Genomic DNA, 15616 nt, shown 5'->3' on the forward strand with positions numbered 1-15616 from the left:
GGCTGGGGAAACTATACTATCAAAAGTTTTTCTAGGTTTATGCTAACTAGTCAATTTTGAAAGCTTCTAATCTAGTGAGTTTAGAATTGATGAGGAAAACATTGATCTCTCACTGATTATTAGTACCCTGGAACATAGTAGCATTGTTATTTTGCATGAAATTCAGGAGAGAGTAGAAAAGTTAATTACCCATTATGTTCATGGGTCTTCATAGGTGAAGCTCTTTACATCCTAAATCTGGGGTAGCTATGTCTACTAGTAGTATACATGTAGCACACTTGCTCTCAGCCCTCCTCAATTGGGATTCTGAAGGAGAATTAAACTCTAAAGCCCAAGGTAGATTTAGTCTTTATGAAATGAATGAAGTTCTCTTTTATCCATTTGGAATAGTGCTATGTATCATCCTTGGAACAACTGAACACAGTCATGCATACCATTTTCTTTAGGGCTTAATTTTTTTTGCAGAACCTCAATTGAGAAAAGGCGATCATACATATTTTATACTCTCCAGAACAGGGATTAATTCTTCTGTGGAACCTCAGTTGAGAAAAGCTATTATATATACTCCATACTCTCCAGAATATATATGTGTGTGTGTGTGTATAAAAGTTAAATAATGCAAGTGATATCTCACCAAATATTTATGTATATGTATATTTTTATATAGATAATATATATATATTTTCTCTTTTCTGGTTTTCAGTTGTAGCTTTGATATTATGGAATTCATTAATTTACTCAACAACCATTAACTGCTACATGCCAGGATCTATGCTAAGCTCTAAAAATATAATGCTAAGCAAAAATGGACATGGCCTCTGCTCTCATGGAGATTATGATCTGATGGGAGAGAGAATCAGTTATCAAATAATCACCTTACCTTAGTGAATATATAGTTAAAACCTGAGGAAGTGCTATGAAGGAAAAGAGTGGACTTCCCCAAGAGCTGTTCAAAGGAATATAACCTCTACTGGAATTGTTGGCCAAAATTGGTGACAAGGACATAGAGGCCAGTGGACTGAAAAACATAGGCCTTTGGGCACATTGTTGGCAAAAGCCAGTTTTCATTTATTTTCTTCTAGTGGCTTACAGTCATCGTTCAGTTTTACCAACCATTGAGAGCATTAGGTCCAATCCACATCACACTGCTTATACTGCATAAACTTAAAATATATTTGTGAAATAATGATACTAATTGTGTCTTTTGTCTCATATACACTAATTCACTCAGTGTGAGTTCAAATGTATACAGGATTTTTGCTGAAAGGGAAAATACTCTTTTTCTCTTTGCATTCCCAATAATGCTTAGCAAAGTGTTTGAACAAGAACCTCACAGTTGTTTATTATAATTAATATTTTATAATATTTAATTTTAACTCTCAGCAATTCTTTAACTTAGATATGGATTTATATTGTTTCTTCATTGATTTAAAAGTGAAGACAGTGTGTAAAGATTTTGATTTAGAATGATTGACTACATATTTGGAAAAAGAAGGCAGATTATTCTTACTCTAAGAATTTTAAATCTGCAGCTTAATTAGATTTTCAGTGCAGATCTCAGTTTGAAACTGATTCATAAATTAGTGTAGAGAATGCACAGAGCATTTAGAATCACAAGACATGAGTTCAAGGCTTGGGGCTGCTCCTTATTTACCTATAAATAAGACAACCAGATCAGAGATCTCTAAGGTCTTTTCCAACTCTAAAGTCTTCTGTATGTCCATGGTGCAATGAATAATGCATTTTTATGGATTTGATCTGGACCGAAAACCAGTAACCTATTTTCAATATTCCTGATTTTGCCATTCGTCAGGAATAAATAATTTAACATGCACAGTCCTTATAGAGAATACAAATTCTAAGTGAATATCCTGTGAGATTTGCTTTTTAGTCATGATGATCCATGGCAAATTTTTAAAAAATTATCAAACATACTCCTTTTAGATATCATTCTAGTATAATTTGATACGTGTATAGAAAAAGTAAATGAATTTAAAATCAGTATAAATAAAAAATAACTAATAAGGTAACATTTTATCCACATTTCCTCAACCATATTCCATAGTCAGTCAACATTTTTTCAATAAATGAATAAATAAATTAAGACAATAACAAACATTCTAAAACTTTCCTGGTAATGATTTGGTATTATAACTAAGAATTACATAAAGCAATTTTCCTAGGGGTAGGCATAATTACTAAGTACCAAAAAGTTAATAATGGACACTAGTTGATTAATTTTTAATTTTATAAAAACATTAATTTTTATTCCTTGGTTCAACTGCCACTGATTTTTTTATCCCACCTGAGGCTTGTAAAATCTTTCTAAATGGGCTATTGTCCTGCTTTGAATCCATACATAAAAAGCATATAGGTATACTCCCTAAGATTTAGTTGGCTGTGCAGTGAATATCTAAATTTATAATTATCAGAATAACCATGATGGCTGGGAAAATATTCTGTTTTAAAGCATGTATATAGAAGAAAATTATGTTGGTTACTATTTATTAAGTGCTCACTCTATGCAGGCACTACACTAAGGGTTTTAGATGTATGTGCTCATTTTCTTTTCAGAATAAACACAATGAAGTATATGAACAATAATCTCCTTTGTAAAGATAAAGAAATTAGGCCTTATGGGATAAAATCATTTGTTTTTGTTGGAAGTTTAAGGGTGGGGATATGGAGTTACTCTTATTGTACTGGAATTTTGGGAGGACATTCTTTTTTAGAAATGCCTCCAGTTCTTTCCCCTTAATGCATACTATGGCCTCAGTAGGGACAGAGCTATTAGTAAAAGTAATATCAGATCTATCTATTTATCTATCTGTCTATCATCTGTCATCTATCTATAGGGAGAGATGACTTTCAAATCTTCAATCCACATGACATATACTTTGAGCACGTTTTTTTTCTCCAGATAGAAACCAACAATACTTATCTGTACCAGTGTTGTTTTTTTTTTTAAAGTGCATTAGGTCTTTAAAATACAACAATTCCATGAAGTATTTTTATTATTATCATCGTTCTCATGATGAGATGGTTAGACTGAAGCACAGAAACATTAAGTAACTTTTTTTGATCCTCATCCAATTACAGTTTTTCATTCCTTTTAGAGAGGAAGGGAGGGAGGGAGAGAGAGAGTGAGAAACAATGATGCAAGAGAGAGACATTGATTGGTTGCCTTCGTGTAGGTGTCCCAACTGGGGATGGAACTGACAGCCTGGGTATGTGCCCTGACCAGGAATCAAACCCATGACTCTCAGTCTGTGGGATGACATTCCAACCAACTGAGCCACACCAGCCAGGGTTTAAGTAAATTTTCCAAAGTCACACAGCTAACATGTGGAGGACCTGGGATTTAATTCTCATAACAGGACTCACGACCTTAACCTCTGTTCTATATCCCCTCTATTTGGCATAATGATATAAGAAAACTGGTGCTGTATTTAGCCATTTATTGTAACTAATATCACTGGCTAGTGTAGGAAGTTTTGATTTTTCCTTATGTTAAGCAGATTGTATGAAAATGAAACCCACAACCTTGACATCCTCAGAAGCAGGCTCTAAGTAACTGACCTAACTAGGCAACATAACAAGGTCAAGCTAAGATGCTGTGACAGCAACCTTGACTACCTAAATAAGCTTTTCATAGATCCCTAAGCCAGAGACCCATTTATGTGGTGACCAATGAAGATTCACATTCCCTTTCAGTAAGAGCTGTCTTGCTGTCCAGAATGTGAGCTTTGTGTCAACTTTTTTCTACAATGAAAAAACTACAATGTTTTGGAGGACTGGCCCATTTGGCTGCTGGGTTTGATCCTGCACCTGTGAACCCCTAGTCAGTTTCAGGAGACACCTACCTTCTAATGAGATATGAGAAAGGAAAGAGGGAGTTTCTAAGCATCAGGTACAGGCTAAAACAATATCAAAGAACCAACCACATTTAAGTGTATTACACTTTACAGTAACTGCTCTGCATAAAATTGTCGGATGGCATTATAATAGATAATACTGAGAAAAATCATAAATCTGGAAAAGACACCAGAAAGTCAGTTTTCCTGGTATCCTACATAATGTTTTTAAGCTTGGAGGAATACCAGGGGTAAATGCTGTTTCTTAACTGTGAGTTCATGGTTTTAGCAAATGGGTTTCCGAAAATATATCTTTGCTGGCAACTTCTCTATAAATTGGAGAGCTGTTTTATTTCTCCATATTCTTTTGAGGCCATTATACATAGAGTAGGCTGTGTGAGGTTCTCAGAGAAAATATCAAATAATGTGTGTAGAGTCATAGTTCAGCAACGTGATGGCTTCTTATCCTGAAAAACCATGCTCAAGTTTTGCTTTTTGAGACTTCTGATGTTCCATGCAAACGAATCTGTGGCTTAGATTAGCTCCCCTTTCCCCTACCGCAAACATTTAGTCCTTCTAGTTTTTCCTGTAGGGGTAAGGAGACTTTTCTGCCCTTGGTCAAATTTATTGTACCAGAGAACTGACAACCTAGCTCAGCTGTGTCAAATGTTGGCTGTATTTTTATCAAGATTAGAGAGACATTCATTTCCTGTGAATGATGGAACATTTGTCTCTACCTTTTAGAAGTTTGTTTTTACAATAGTGTTAGGTGACTAAGAATGAGAATTAGATTGTACATACGAGTGAGAGAGAGACAAAGTCCGTTGGAGGCCTATCAAGAAGTAAGTTTGATGTTAAAGAGATCCAGACTCAGTTGTGGAGTACAGGCCTCTAGATTCCTGAGACATCCAAAACAGTAGAGGGAGAAGTCATAACCCAGAGAACAAGCCATAACAGTTTAAGAGTTAAAGGCTGCCTTTGTATGGCAAAGAAATGTTACTGGGGACCCCGATTACTTTTTAAAAAGCTATCATCAAGTTAGGTTTAATTCCAATAATACAAAGGTGATATTATATCATGAAATTGATTAAAATGAACCCTGGACACTTGAACAGTGTTCTTACTGTATATGAAGTATTTTTAAAGAGAGGTGCTGTTTTCAATTGCATAAAAAATATCACATTCAAATTAAAAGTTGAAAATCACTCTATACCATACAGAAAAATGTTTACCTGAAAGTTTAAATGAAGATGAATCTATATGTAAAGACCCAGTTTCACCATTTAACTTCTGATGTAAAATGGTTTCTATCCTATCCCAAAATTTCGCTGCTTTATATTTAAAGCAGGGCATAAACTTCAGCACAGCATGTATTACCACTCTCCCTTTGGATCGGCTGCAGAATAGAAACAGACAAATAAATTAGGCTTTTTTTTTTTTACTGAGCCTCTATCATTTTTAATAGAGTCATTCTATACTTCAGTAAGCAGAGCTCCTAGTAGCTATTAGTTTCTCCCAAGGGCATCAGAGTGGCACTTTCTGGACATGGCAAGGGTAAAAAGATTGTGATTTAGACTCAGGGGAAATGAGTTTGTCTTCTAGATTTACTGTTTGGCACCTCCTTGACTACAGCAAGCTGTGGCATTCTCTGTATTTAAATTTCCTTATCTCTATAATGGGAATAGGAATGTTATTTACTGGTTTATTATAAGCACCATATAAGATAATGTATATGGAGGTATTTTGAAAATTTTCGAGTACTGTGCAGGAGTTATTCATTAATATGGATGTATCTATGCATGATAAATCTGGTATAGACTCTGTATAAAGTGCCAATAGCAAATAACAAAATGAAATATAATAGGTAAGATAAAATAATCATTTATTATCATTTTTTTAATGAAGGCAAAATTTTCAAGAGTGGGCCAATTCCTTTTTACTTGTTGGAAATCACAAACAAAAACATTAGATTAGATTTATTAAATTTGTAATTCTGACTTAAAGACAAAATATATAAAATAAGCAAAGTGAAAATAAATAAACAAAACAAAAATTTTCAAAGGAGTAAGTGCCATTGACTCAATGGAATGTCTCTTCTGCTCTATTGTCTGTTTCTACGCCTCCTCACCTCTGTGTGTTTGAAAACCAACAACTACCCCAAAGCTTTATGAGACTAGAGAAAGCTTCTAAAAACATACACTTGCAAACCTTTACAACACTCACAAACAAAAACAGAAACCATGGCCAAGATACAAGTTTATAAATGATTATAAAGCCTTATTATTTTAATATTTTTTCCAGGATAATTCTAAATGAAAAGATTAGCTAATTTTTATGTCACTCCTTACTGCTTATATTTTAGGGTATGTGTAAAAGTGCTCTTCCTTTGAGTGCTATGTGTGAATTATTTTTATTTCCTTTATATAATATTAAGCATTTAGTTATCTTCTGCAAATTTATTAAGCATTCTCACCTCTAATGCTTTTATGAAGGTGCAATGCTAATTTTCTTTTGTCTGACCTGTAGGGACAAACTCTTTACTTTTTGTGCAACAGACAAAGACATATATCATTTTGTTTAAATATTTTTTCAAACCAGGGATGTCACTTTGACTTTTTCTCCTATGTCAAATAACTATAAAACTAAACTAAATATAGACATATGGATTCTTAATTTGGCATTATTAGGGTATTACGATCCTCTTTTTTACTGAAAATGTGAATTAAAAGTTAATTTTATCTTCTCTTGACTCATAAAATACTTTTTAGTTTTATAAAATGAGTGCCTGTTTTCCTTTATATTCCTGAACTTTCAATTCATAGTTCTAGGTACTGGAGCTGTATCAGCTCATAGAAGACCACAAGGTCCTTGCTATCATGCTAGTAGGAGAGACATAAACAAGAAAACAAAGAAGTAAAATAATCTTCCAGCAAATTCTATGAAGAAAATAGAGCAATGATTTGAAGAGTGGTGGTAAGAACATTATAGAAAACCTCTCTGAAGTAAGAGCTGCATGACAAGCAGTGAGTCATGCTAAGATCTGAAGGAGGAATGTTCCAGAAAGAAGGAACATCAAGTTTAAAAACCTTGACCGAGATAGCCTTAACATTCTCCCCAGCTTTATTAAATGTTTGACAGGTTTGTTCCTGACTCTAAGCCCCTGAATCCCTTTTTAAAAATTATTTACTTTAGAAAATTTGTCATTATAAATTCTTCCTCTCCCCCTTTGAATTATATGTAAAATTTTTAAAAGGCTCTTGTATTTTAACCCCAGAAATGTCTCTCTCAAGGACCTAAAAGCCATCTCTTTGACATGAAACCATCAAAGGTCATAGCCCCTCTACCTCTCAGTTTCTGTGCAAAGGTGAAAGGTTAACTTTGATGGGCACCTTACTCCAAGTTGTAAAACCACCTCCTGTCATGAAAACATGAGTTTAGTTTTCCTTGGGAAGAGCCAGTGATGAAATTTCTCATGTTTATTGGAAAAATAATAGTGAGTAAGTCTGGATATAAAGTCATGAGTGAGGACAAGGGTATGACATGAGGTCAGAGAGAGACAGCCAGGTCAGGTAGGGCCATGTAGACTATATAAGGATTCTGGAACAAGTGGGAAATGGTCAGATAATATTAGGTAGGGAAATAATCAGCTCTTTCACTTTAAGTGCTGTGTGGGGAATGGATTGTAGTGGAGCATGAGTGACAAGTTGATGAAATAAGCTAGATATGACTACTTGGGTTCAAACTACAGCTTTATTATTTAGTAAATGTGTGACCTTGGCAAGTGACCTAACCTACCTTTGCTTCAGTTTCCTCATTTGCAGAATGGGAAACTAATACATAAAAACACACAGGGTTGCCATCAGGTTAAGTGGATTAATATATAAAAAGTTAAGAATATGAATTATTTAAAAATAAACATAGAGAGTTAAATAGCACAAGTTCTAGTTTTAAGGAGAGGTAGATCCCAAAGCATATTAACATTTCTATGTATGCTTATAATAATTATTTTTCCTATCTATTGCAGGTTAAGTGTTTAGATAAACATCTTCACTGCCATAAAATAGATGGAGAACTGGAGTTTTAGAGGGGCAGAAAGGTCATGTAAAAGTCACATGCACACCTTGCAGAGGTATTTGAGACTGCTGCAAACTGCAAAGCCCCGATTTCAGTGCATTGGTACCATGTGGGAATGGGGGCTCCATGTTGTCACATCTTTTGAATTTTCAGCATTCTGAAAGTCCTTTTTTTATATGAAATATCCTAACTTTTACATTTAATCCACACTCTAAGCTAGATTTGGCCCATTAGCTACCAGTTGGCCACTCCTGGGTCAGACATTCTGTATGTGACTCTCTTACCTTACCTATTCTTTCTTTTTTCATCTCCTGATTCTTTCTTACCTCAATTTCTGATTTTAGATTTGCTTTTCTTTACTTTGTGCTTTAAAATAAAAAATAAAGGCATTTAACTTTTATGTGAAACTCACAATCAACTGAATTTCTTGATTCTGGTTTAATAATTTCTCAATACACCTTGAACATCTTTTTTTTTTTTCACATTTAATGCTAGTGGTTTTGAAGCCCCAAATTGAAATTTCTTTCAACCTTTCAATCATATACCAAGCAAAGATATTATGTTGAGTGTGATATATGAAAGCGAAGGACAGAAGTTTCTTCTCTGTGCCTCTCAGGATATTTTATATACCTTACTTGGACAACATGAGATTTGACATACTGTCTTCTCAGTTTGGATCCATGAAATGTTTCATTTATCTGTTAAAAAGTAAAATGCATGATGATTACATTTTAATTTTTTTATTTTAAGTTTTCATAGTGGAAAACTTCAAACATACATGAAAGCAGAAAGAATAGTGTAACAAACTCTTGTACTCATCATTTAGTTTACCAGGTATCATGAAATGGTCAACCCGGTTTCATTTTATTACTACTTACATCCCAGGAATTAAATAATTCCTTAATATCGTCAAATACATAGTATTAAAATTTCCCCAGATCATGACTCATTTAGGAAAAAGACGTGATGTGTTAAGTATGTGCCTTTTTGAAAATTACCTTTATACTGATTCAGTTCATTTACAAGTGTTTTTAAATCAAAAAAATTGTGTGGCACAGTGAGATAAAAATATTTGTTTATAAAAGCAGCATATATATATCAGAATATTCATTTTGAAGAAGTAGATTCAAAAGACCAACTAATAGATTTTCTCTTCCATGTTCAGCCTTTTATTGAGCATTGGTGACATAAACTTGACAGAAATGTTCCCAAAAGGATTTTTTTCTTTACTGTAGCATCCTTCTTTCATATCTGGACTGCAAGCTATTTTGACTTCTATTGTAATTATATGCTGCTGACAGGTTCAAAGTGGGATACGTAGGTGTTTCTCAGGGAAATTTTATTAAAAAATCATTTTCTCAACTGCTCCTGATCTCAGCCTAATGGGTGAGTTCCCACTATGGGACCATCGCAGAGCACCAGACATCAAATTGCAATGCCTGGGACTTTTACTTTGGCAAACACAAACCTTCAAAAACTGACTCATTATTGGAATTGTAAAGATTTAATCTTTATTTTTCCTCCTGCTCCAAAGCAATTGGAATGTATTCATTGGTTCAATAAATGTTTATTGAAATAAAACTATGAACTAATTAGATAGATCCATTCTTTTTTAGAGATTCAAAACAGGAAACAGATGATAAGCAGATCAAAGAATAAATATGTAAATATGATAATCTGAGATAGTGTTAGGTGATATAAAAATGTAAGATAAAGTGATATAGTCATTCAGGGGACAGAATTTGAATGATCAAATCAGGCCTCTGAAAAGTGACATCTGAGTGAGACCTGAGTGAGGAAAACAGTAGAGGAGCATTCTAGATGGAAGGAACAGCAGGCCTCAGATAAGAATGAAACTGGTATAACTGAGGGATAGAAACAAAGTGTTGTAACTCAAGTAAAGTGAGCAAGGGAGAGAGTATATAAGTTGAGGTTGTTCATGTAGGTACTTTGTTGAGAACTTTGAGAACAAAAAGAACTTTGTTGGCCATGATAAGGGTCTGGATGTTATTCTTAAATACAGTGAATGGAACAATTCTAACTAGATAATAGTTAAACTGTGCCATATTTCTCTTTCATTCCCAGTTCCAATATATCTGCCTCTCCTGGAGTTGAATGGGTTTGGATTTAATGGAAGTCTTGGAAGCAGGGACATGATGAGGAACTTTCTCTTCTGTGGGTCAGGAAGAACCTAGAGAATGACCTGAGAGCCCTGTACAAAGATGGAATCACAACAGGCCCTTGGGAGACCTTGGCCAACAGAGGTTTGTGGATGCCCAGGGATCAAGTTGACACTGGACCATGTGGGTTGGTTTCTAAGTGCCAATATGGCCAAGAAGGAACTGCAAAGGGGGTCAAAGACTCCTCACTCCTGAGGCTAAGCTAGTATGGTGGGCAGAAAATGGGGAGCTGGAAGACTTCCACCTTGGAAGCTTGGTAAGGAGAATGACTGCTGCCCAACCTTCGGCCTATCGGATTTAAGAACATCTTACCTCCCATCTTATAGCCAACAAAACAGTGGCCCCAATATGCCACCAGGAGAAAATGACAATAAAGGAGACCAGCAGCCAGAGAAAGGAGTACAATAGATTAGGTGCTTATCAAAACAGAACGGGAGGAAACACATAGCAACTTAATGGAAAAAAGCACACATGAGAGCACTCAGGTGGAAAAAAAAAGAAGAAGAAGAAGACTATGTGGTATTAAGTAAATACAATTTTCAAGTTAAAAATTTATTAATCAATTTAAAAAGATGATTATTATTCTTGAGATCCAAATTTGTGGTCTAAAAGGCCAAGTAAATAACCACAAATTAGTAAAATTTAAAAAAGAAAATAATGAGTGAAAAACAAAACATGTAGAGCATGATTTCTGATGTGGCTATAAATAATAGGAATGTAAAAAAAGAGATGGATGACATATAATAGTGACACATAGAGATTCTGACAAATAAAGATGAAAACCTGTAGATTCAAAGGGGTATACTGACTTTCAGACATGTCTGATATATCTGGGTAATATTCTTGAACTTCAGGTACAAAGAAAAATTTCTACAAACTTCTATATACAAAAAATATATTTATAGAAAAAATAAATTTGATTTGTAACATTTGAAGTTGGAAGCTGGTGAAATAATATCCTCATACTCTGAGATAAGAAATTTACGATTCAACCTATTCCCAGTCAAGATTTAATTATAAGTCAGAGGAAAAGAGATATTTTGTGGATATGCAAGGATTTAGTAATACATCATTCACATATCACAACTGAGAAAAACACATGAGTACAGACACTAGTCAAGTAAGATATATGAGGTCTGTCCAGAAAAAGTCCAGCCACTGTTAATATAACAGTTTGGGTGACATCAATGTAATCTGGTAGCCAAGGAGAGTGGACTCAAATGCACATGTGTGAACAATGACAATTTCACTGTATTAGTCAGTGTGGGCTATAGACGCTGCTGAGTCAGCATATGTACTATGTAGCCATCACATTCAAAATGACTGAACGACTAGAGCAACAAATGTGCATCACATTTTGCATTAAGCTTGAACATTTCTCCATGGAAACTATTTGGATGATTCAGAAGGCTTTTGGGGATGACATAATAAGTGCAATACAAATAAAAATGCGGCACAAATGCTTCAAAGATGGTTAAGAATCCGTTAAAAGGGATCCATGTTCTGAAAGGCCTGCCACAAGCAGAACACCTCAGAATGTTTAACGTGTCTGGGCTGCAATCAACCAAGATCTGGGACTAACAGTGTGAGAACTAGAAACTGATCTGGGGATTCCAAAAACTACTGTGCCCGAGATTTTTATGCGGGATCTTGGCATAAAACCTGTCATGGTAAAATTTGTTCTACAGCTTCTACTACCAGAGCAGAACAAACATTGTGCTGTAGTCGGGAGAATGGTGTGAGGCACCAAGGTGCCTCCCTTGAAGGGGACTAAGGTGTCATTGTCCTATGTACAATGTTTCTTGCATCTTCTTCAATAAGTGTCTCTATTTTTCATATTAAATGGATGGATACTTCCTGGACAGGCCTCATAAATCTGAATTGAGATTGCAGTAGAGGAGAAGATTAAGAAGAGAGGGAGCATATGGAGAGCAGTAAAACTTGGGATGTGTGTATGTGTTTAATATAATGAATGTACAATTTCAATGCTTAAAGTGGAAGCAACATACTTTAAGAAATATCCTAATAATAGTCCAATGTTTAGAACTTGAAGTACTATCTCAGCAAAGTATAGTTATTAGGAAGATGAAAGGAGGGTAGAGAAGGGAGGGGAAATAAAAGTGTTAAAAGGTCTTATGAGGAGAAGGGAGTAGAAAAGGGAGGAGAAGACAGAAAGTATGTTAAAGGCCCCCTTTTTTTGGATTGAGGGTTAGGTAAGAAAAATAACATTTCGTTGGGACTAATAGCTTTTGAAATAATAGCAGGAAAATATTTATGTAATTTTGAGTTCCAGGAAAAATGAGTTAAATGTTAATGAAGTGTACTGAAATTTTCAAGAGGAAAAAAATAGAATGGAAAACGATTTAAATCAGCAATAATAAGAAAAAGAGAGCACAAAAACTTACTTAAAGCAAACCAGAGAAATAAAATCAAGTTAATACTTGTTACAATTAAAGCAAATATACTAATTTGTTTTCATGAAAGACTCTATCAAGTTGCATTAAACAAACAAAGAACCTTATTTATCTATTATTTAAAAGTATCATACTTGTAAATAAAGGGATGAAAGACTTCAAAATGAAGGTATGGGAAAGAAATACTATACAATTAATGTGGAACCCAGTATACAATAGAATCCAAAACATAGATCCTAGAATATATGAGGTTTTAGGATGTAGCAAGGATAGCATTTTAAATCATTGGGATAGGCTGGATTGTTTAATAAGTACTGCCACCTCAACTGGCTATCTATACCTAAAATAAAATAAATTTGGGCCCCTACTTTTTACTAAAACTATTTCCATGTATATTAAAACTTAAAAGTAGGGGAAAAATAACCCTCCAGGAAACTGAATACACTTTTTTTTATGGGTGTGGAAAACATTTGAATCAAGACAGAAACTGACTTTCTGAAAGGGTTGAGTATCCTAATTTAGAAATAGTGTGAATTTACAAGTTATTAAATTCTAACTTGGACAGTGATTGCTAGGATTCTGGAGCTTCTAAGGAGAATAGTGTTTAAAAAGACAATTCATAAGAAAACATTTTAACTTACCAAAGACACTGTCTTTTTATTTAGGTCCATATATTCTTGTGAGTATGGTTTTTCAAACTTTTTGTCATAGTCAATGTTATTGACTTTAAAGCTGATGTGATAATAGAAATATGTCTTCCCTGAGGAGAGAAAAGAAAAAAAAAATAGTTCTTACTTTGGTCATTGTGTAACTACTTTTATTTTTAAGAAAATCATGTGAAATACAATACTCTGATAAAATTTCAGGTTTTTAGCATTTAAGCAAACTTGATTTCTAATCTCTGTTTAAATAACTTTGACAGAGGAATGTTTATTAAATTATAACTTCACCCAAGAATGTCATCAGGATTTTTAATATGATATTTCAATGTGCTAGCTTTCAAGTTTGGGAAATCTGGAGACAGATTAGTTATTATGAGATAAAATTAAATTTTATTAAAATATAAATTATTATCTTAATTTGTTTTTCTTCAGCTAAGAAGAAATGATTTATTGTACACACTCAGCCACAAATGATAACAGAACCAGTCCAGAATGTCACAGGTCCAGGGCAAAGGACCAAAAGGGACTATTGTTGTAAGAGCAGCATGGGTCTCTCAAAAGGTGGTCGCGGAGATCAGACTTTATGTTCTACATCCATCAACAAGTTCTCGATAGCAGGCATGCAGTCGAACAATTTGTACCAGTGTCCCTGGCCTCTGGCTTCCCTTATTTCTGCTCCTGTGGCTTCCATGGGTACACAAGCTAGCAATTTACTTGGACCTCTGCCTCATCTTTCTTCTTTTGTGCTTCAGCCTGCCCATTTGCTTCTTCCTTCACTTGGCTCTCATGGAGCAGAGGTTTCTAAGAAGATGGCGTTAAGGCCGAGCTATCTTAATTTTTGTGATCATCACAGATAACACTTAGGAAAACAGGGGAGTCACAGATTTAATTATTTGTGAAGTATGTAGGAAATGAAAATGTATACAGAAAAAAAGTAAAATAAGGTATAATTTGTAAGTACTGCAAATTAAGTAAACAGAACAAAGAAATCAAATCTACAGCATTCAGAAAGCAAAGGATAAAGTTGAAGGTAGGCTGGACTGTATTATTTTATTTATTTTTTGAAAAGCTTGTGGTAAAAAATTTATTGCAAAATGATAGAGGAATTTTTTCTTTTTACTAAATTTATTAGGGTGAAATTGGTTAATAAGATTATATAGGTTTCAAGTGTATATTTCCATGATGCATAGTCATATTGCATTGTGTGCTCACCATCCAGAGTCAAACCATCTTCGAGCACCATATATTTTATCCCCTTTACTTTTAATTACTCCCAACCCCATCCCTCTGGCAACCACCATACTGTTGTCTGTGTTTATGAGTTTTTATTCGTTTTTCTTATTTGTTCATTTGTTGCTTTCAGTTTTATATCCCGCATATGAGTGAAATCACATATGGTTCTTAACTTTTTCTGGCTGATTTATTTCACTTAGCATGACATTCTCAAGGTCCCTTTATGCTGTTGTAAATAATAGTATTTCATCTTTTCTTATGGCTGAGTAGTTAGTATTCCATTGTATATATGTAATATATCTTCTTTCTTCAATTTATCTATCAAAGGACACTTAAGTTGTTTCTAAGTCTTGGCCACCATGAACATCATTGCAATGAACATAGGAATGCATATTTTTTGAGAATAAATGTTTTCAAATTTTTCAGGTAGATATCCAGAAGAGGGGTTGCTGGGTCAAATGGTAACTGTATTCTTAATTTTTTGAGGAACCTCCATACTGTTTTTCATAGTGGCTATACCAGTTTGCATTCCCACCAGCAGTGAACAAGGGTTGCCTTTTCTCTACAACCTCTCCAACACTTGTTATTACTTGTCTTGTTGATGATAGCCTTTCTAACAAGTCTGAGGTGGTATCTCATTGTAGTTTTGATTTGCATTTTCCTAATAGCTAATGAAGTTGAGCATCTTTTCATATATCTGTTGGCCATTTGTATGTCTTCTTGGGAAAAATGTCTGTTCAAGTCCTCTGCCCATTTTTTAATTGGAGCATTTGTTTGTTTGGTGTTGACTTGTATGAGTTCTTTATATATTTTGGATATTAAACCCTTGTTGGAGCTGTTGTTTGCTAATATCTTCTCCCATTTGGTTGGTTGCCTTTTTGTTTTGTTGATGATTCCTTTTGCTGTGCAGGAGCTTTTTAGTTTCATACAGTCCCATTCACTTATTTTTGCCTTTAGTTCTCTTTCCTTTGGGGTCAAATTCATAAAATGTTTCCTACAACCAAGGTCCATAAGTTTAGTACCTGTTTTCTTGTATGTGGTTTATTGTTTCAGGTCTTATATAGGTCTTTCATCCATTTTGAATTAATTTTTATGTATGGGGACAAACAGCAGTCTAGTTTCATTCTTCTTCATGTGGCGTTCTGGTTTTCCCAGCACCATATTGAAGAGGCTTTCTTTTCTCCATTGTATTTTCTTGG

At 34.3% G+C, this 15616-nt stretch overlaps 1 protein-coding gene across 1 annotated transcript in view; it reads right to left on the reverse strand.

Moving 5' to 3' along the window:
• The window catches only part of LOC114491854 (transmembrane protease serine 11C-like), a 55177-nt gene that overhangs the window by 21537 nt on the left and 18024 nt on the right, over positions 1-15616 (reverse strand). The window contains exons 4-6 of the mRNA XM_036032094.1: positions 13164-13282; positions 8559-8626; positions 5087-5250 (exon numbers count right to left, since the gene is read on the reverse strand). Of these exons, the coding sequence (XP_035887987.1) occupies positions 5087-5250; positions 8559-8626; positions 13164-13282 (351 nt within the window). The remainder of the gene's footprint in view (positions 1-5086; positions 5251-8558; positions 8627-13163; positions 13283-15616) is intronic.

The sequence above is a fragment of the Phyllostomus discolor genome, chromosome 1 (genome assembly GCF_004126475.2).
Source record: "Phyllostomus discolor isolate MPI-MPIP mPhyDis1 chromosome 1, mPhyDis1.pri.v3, whole genome shotgun sequence".
In the NCBI taxonomy this organism is placed as follows: Eukaryota; Metazoa; Chordata; class Mammalia; order Chiroptera; family Phyllostomidae; genus Phyllostomus; species Phyllostomus discolor.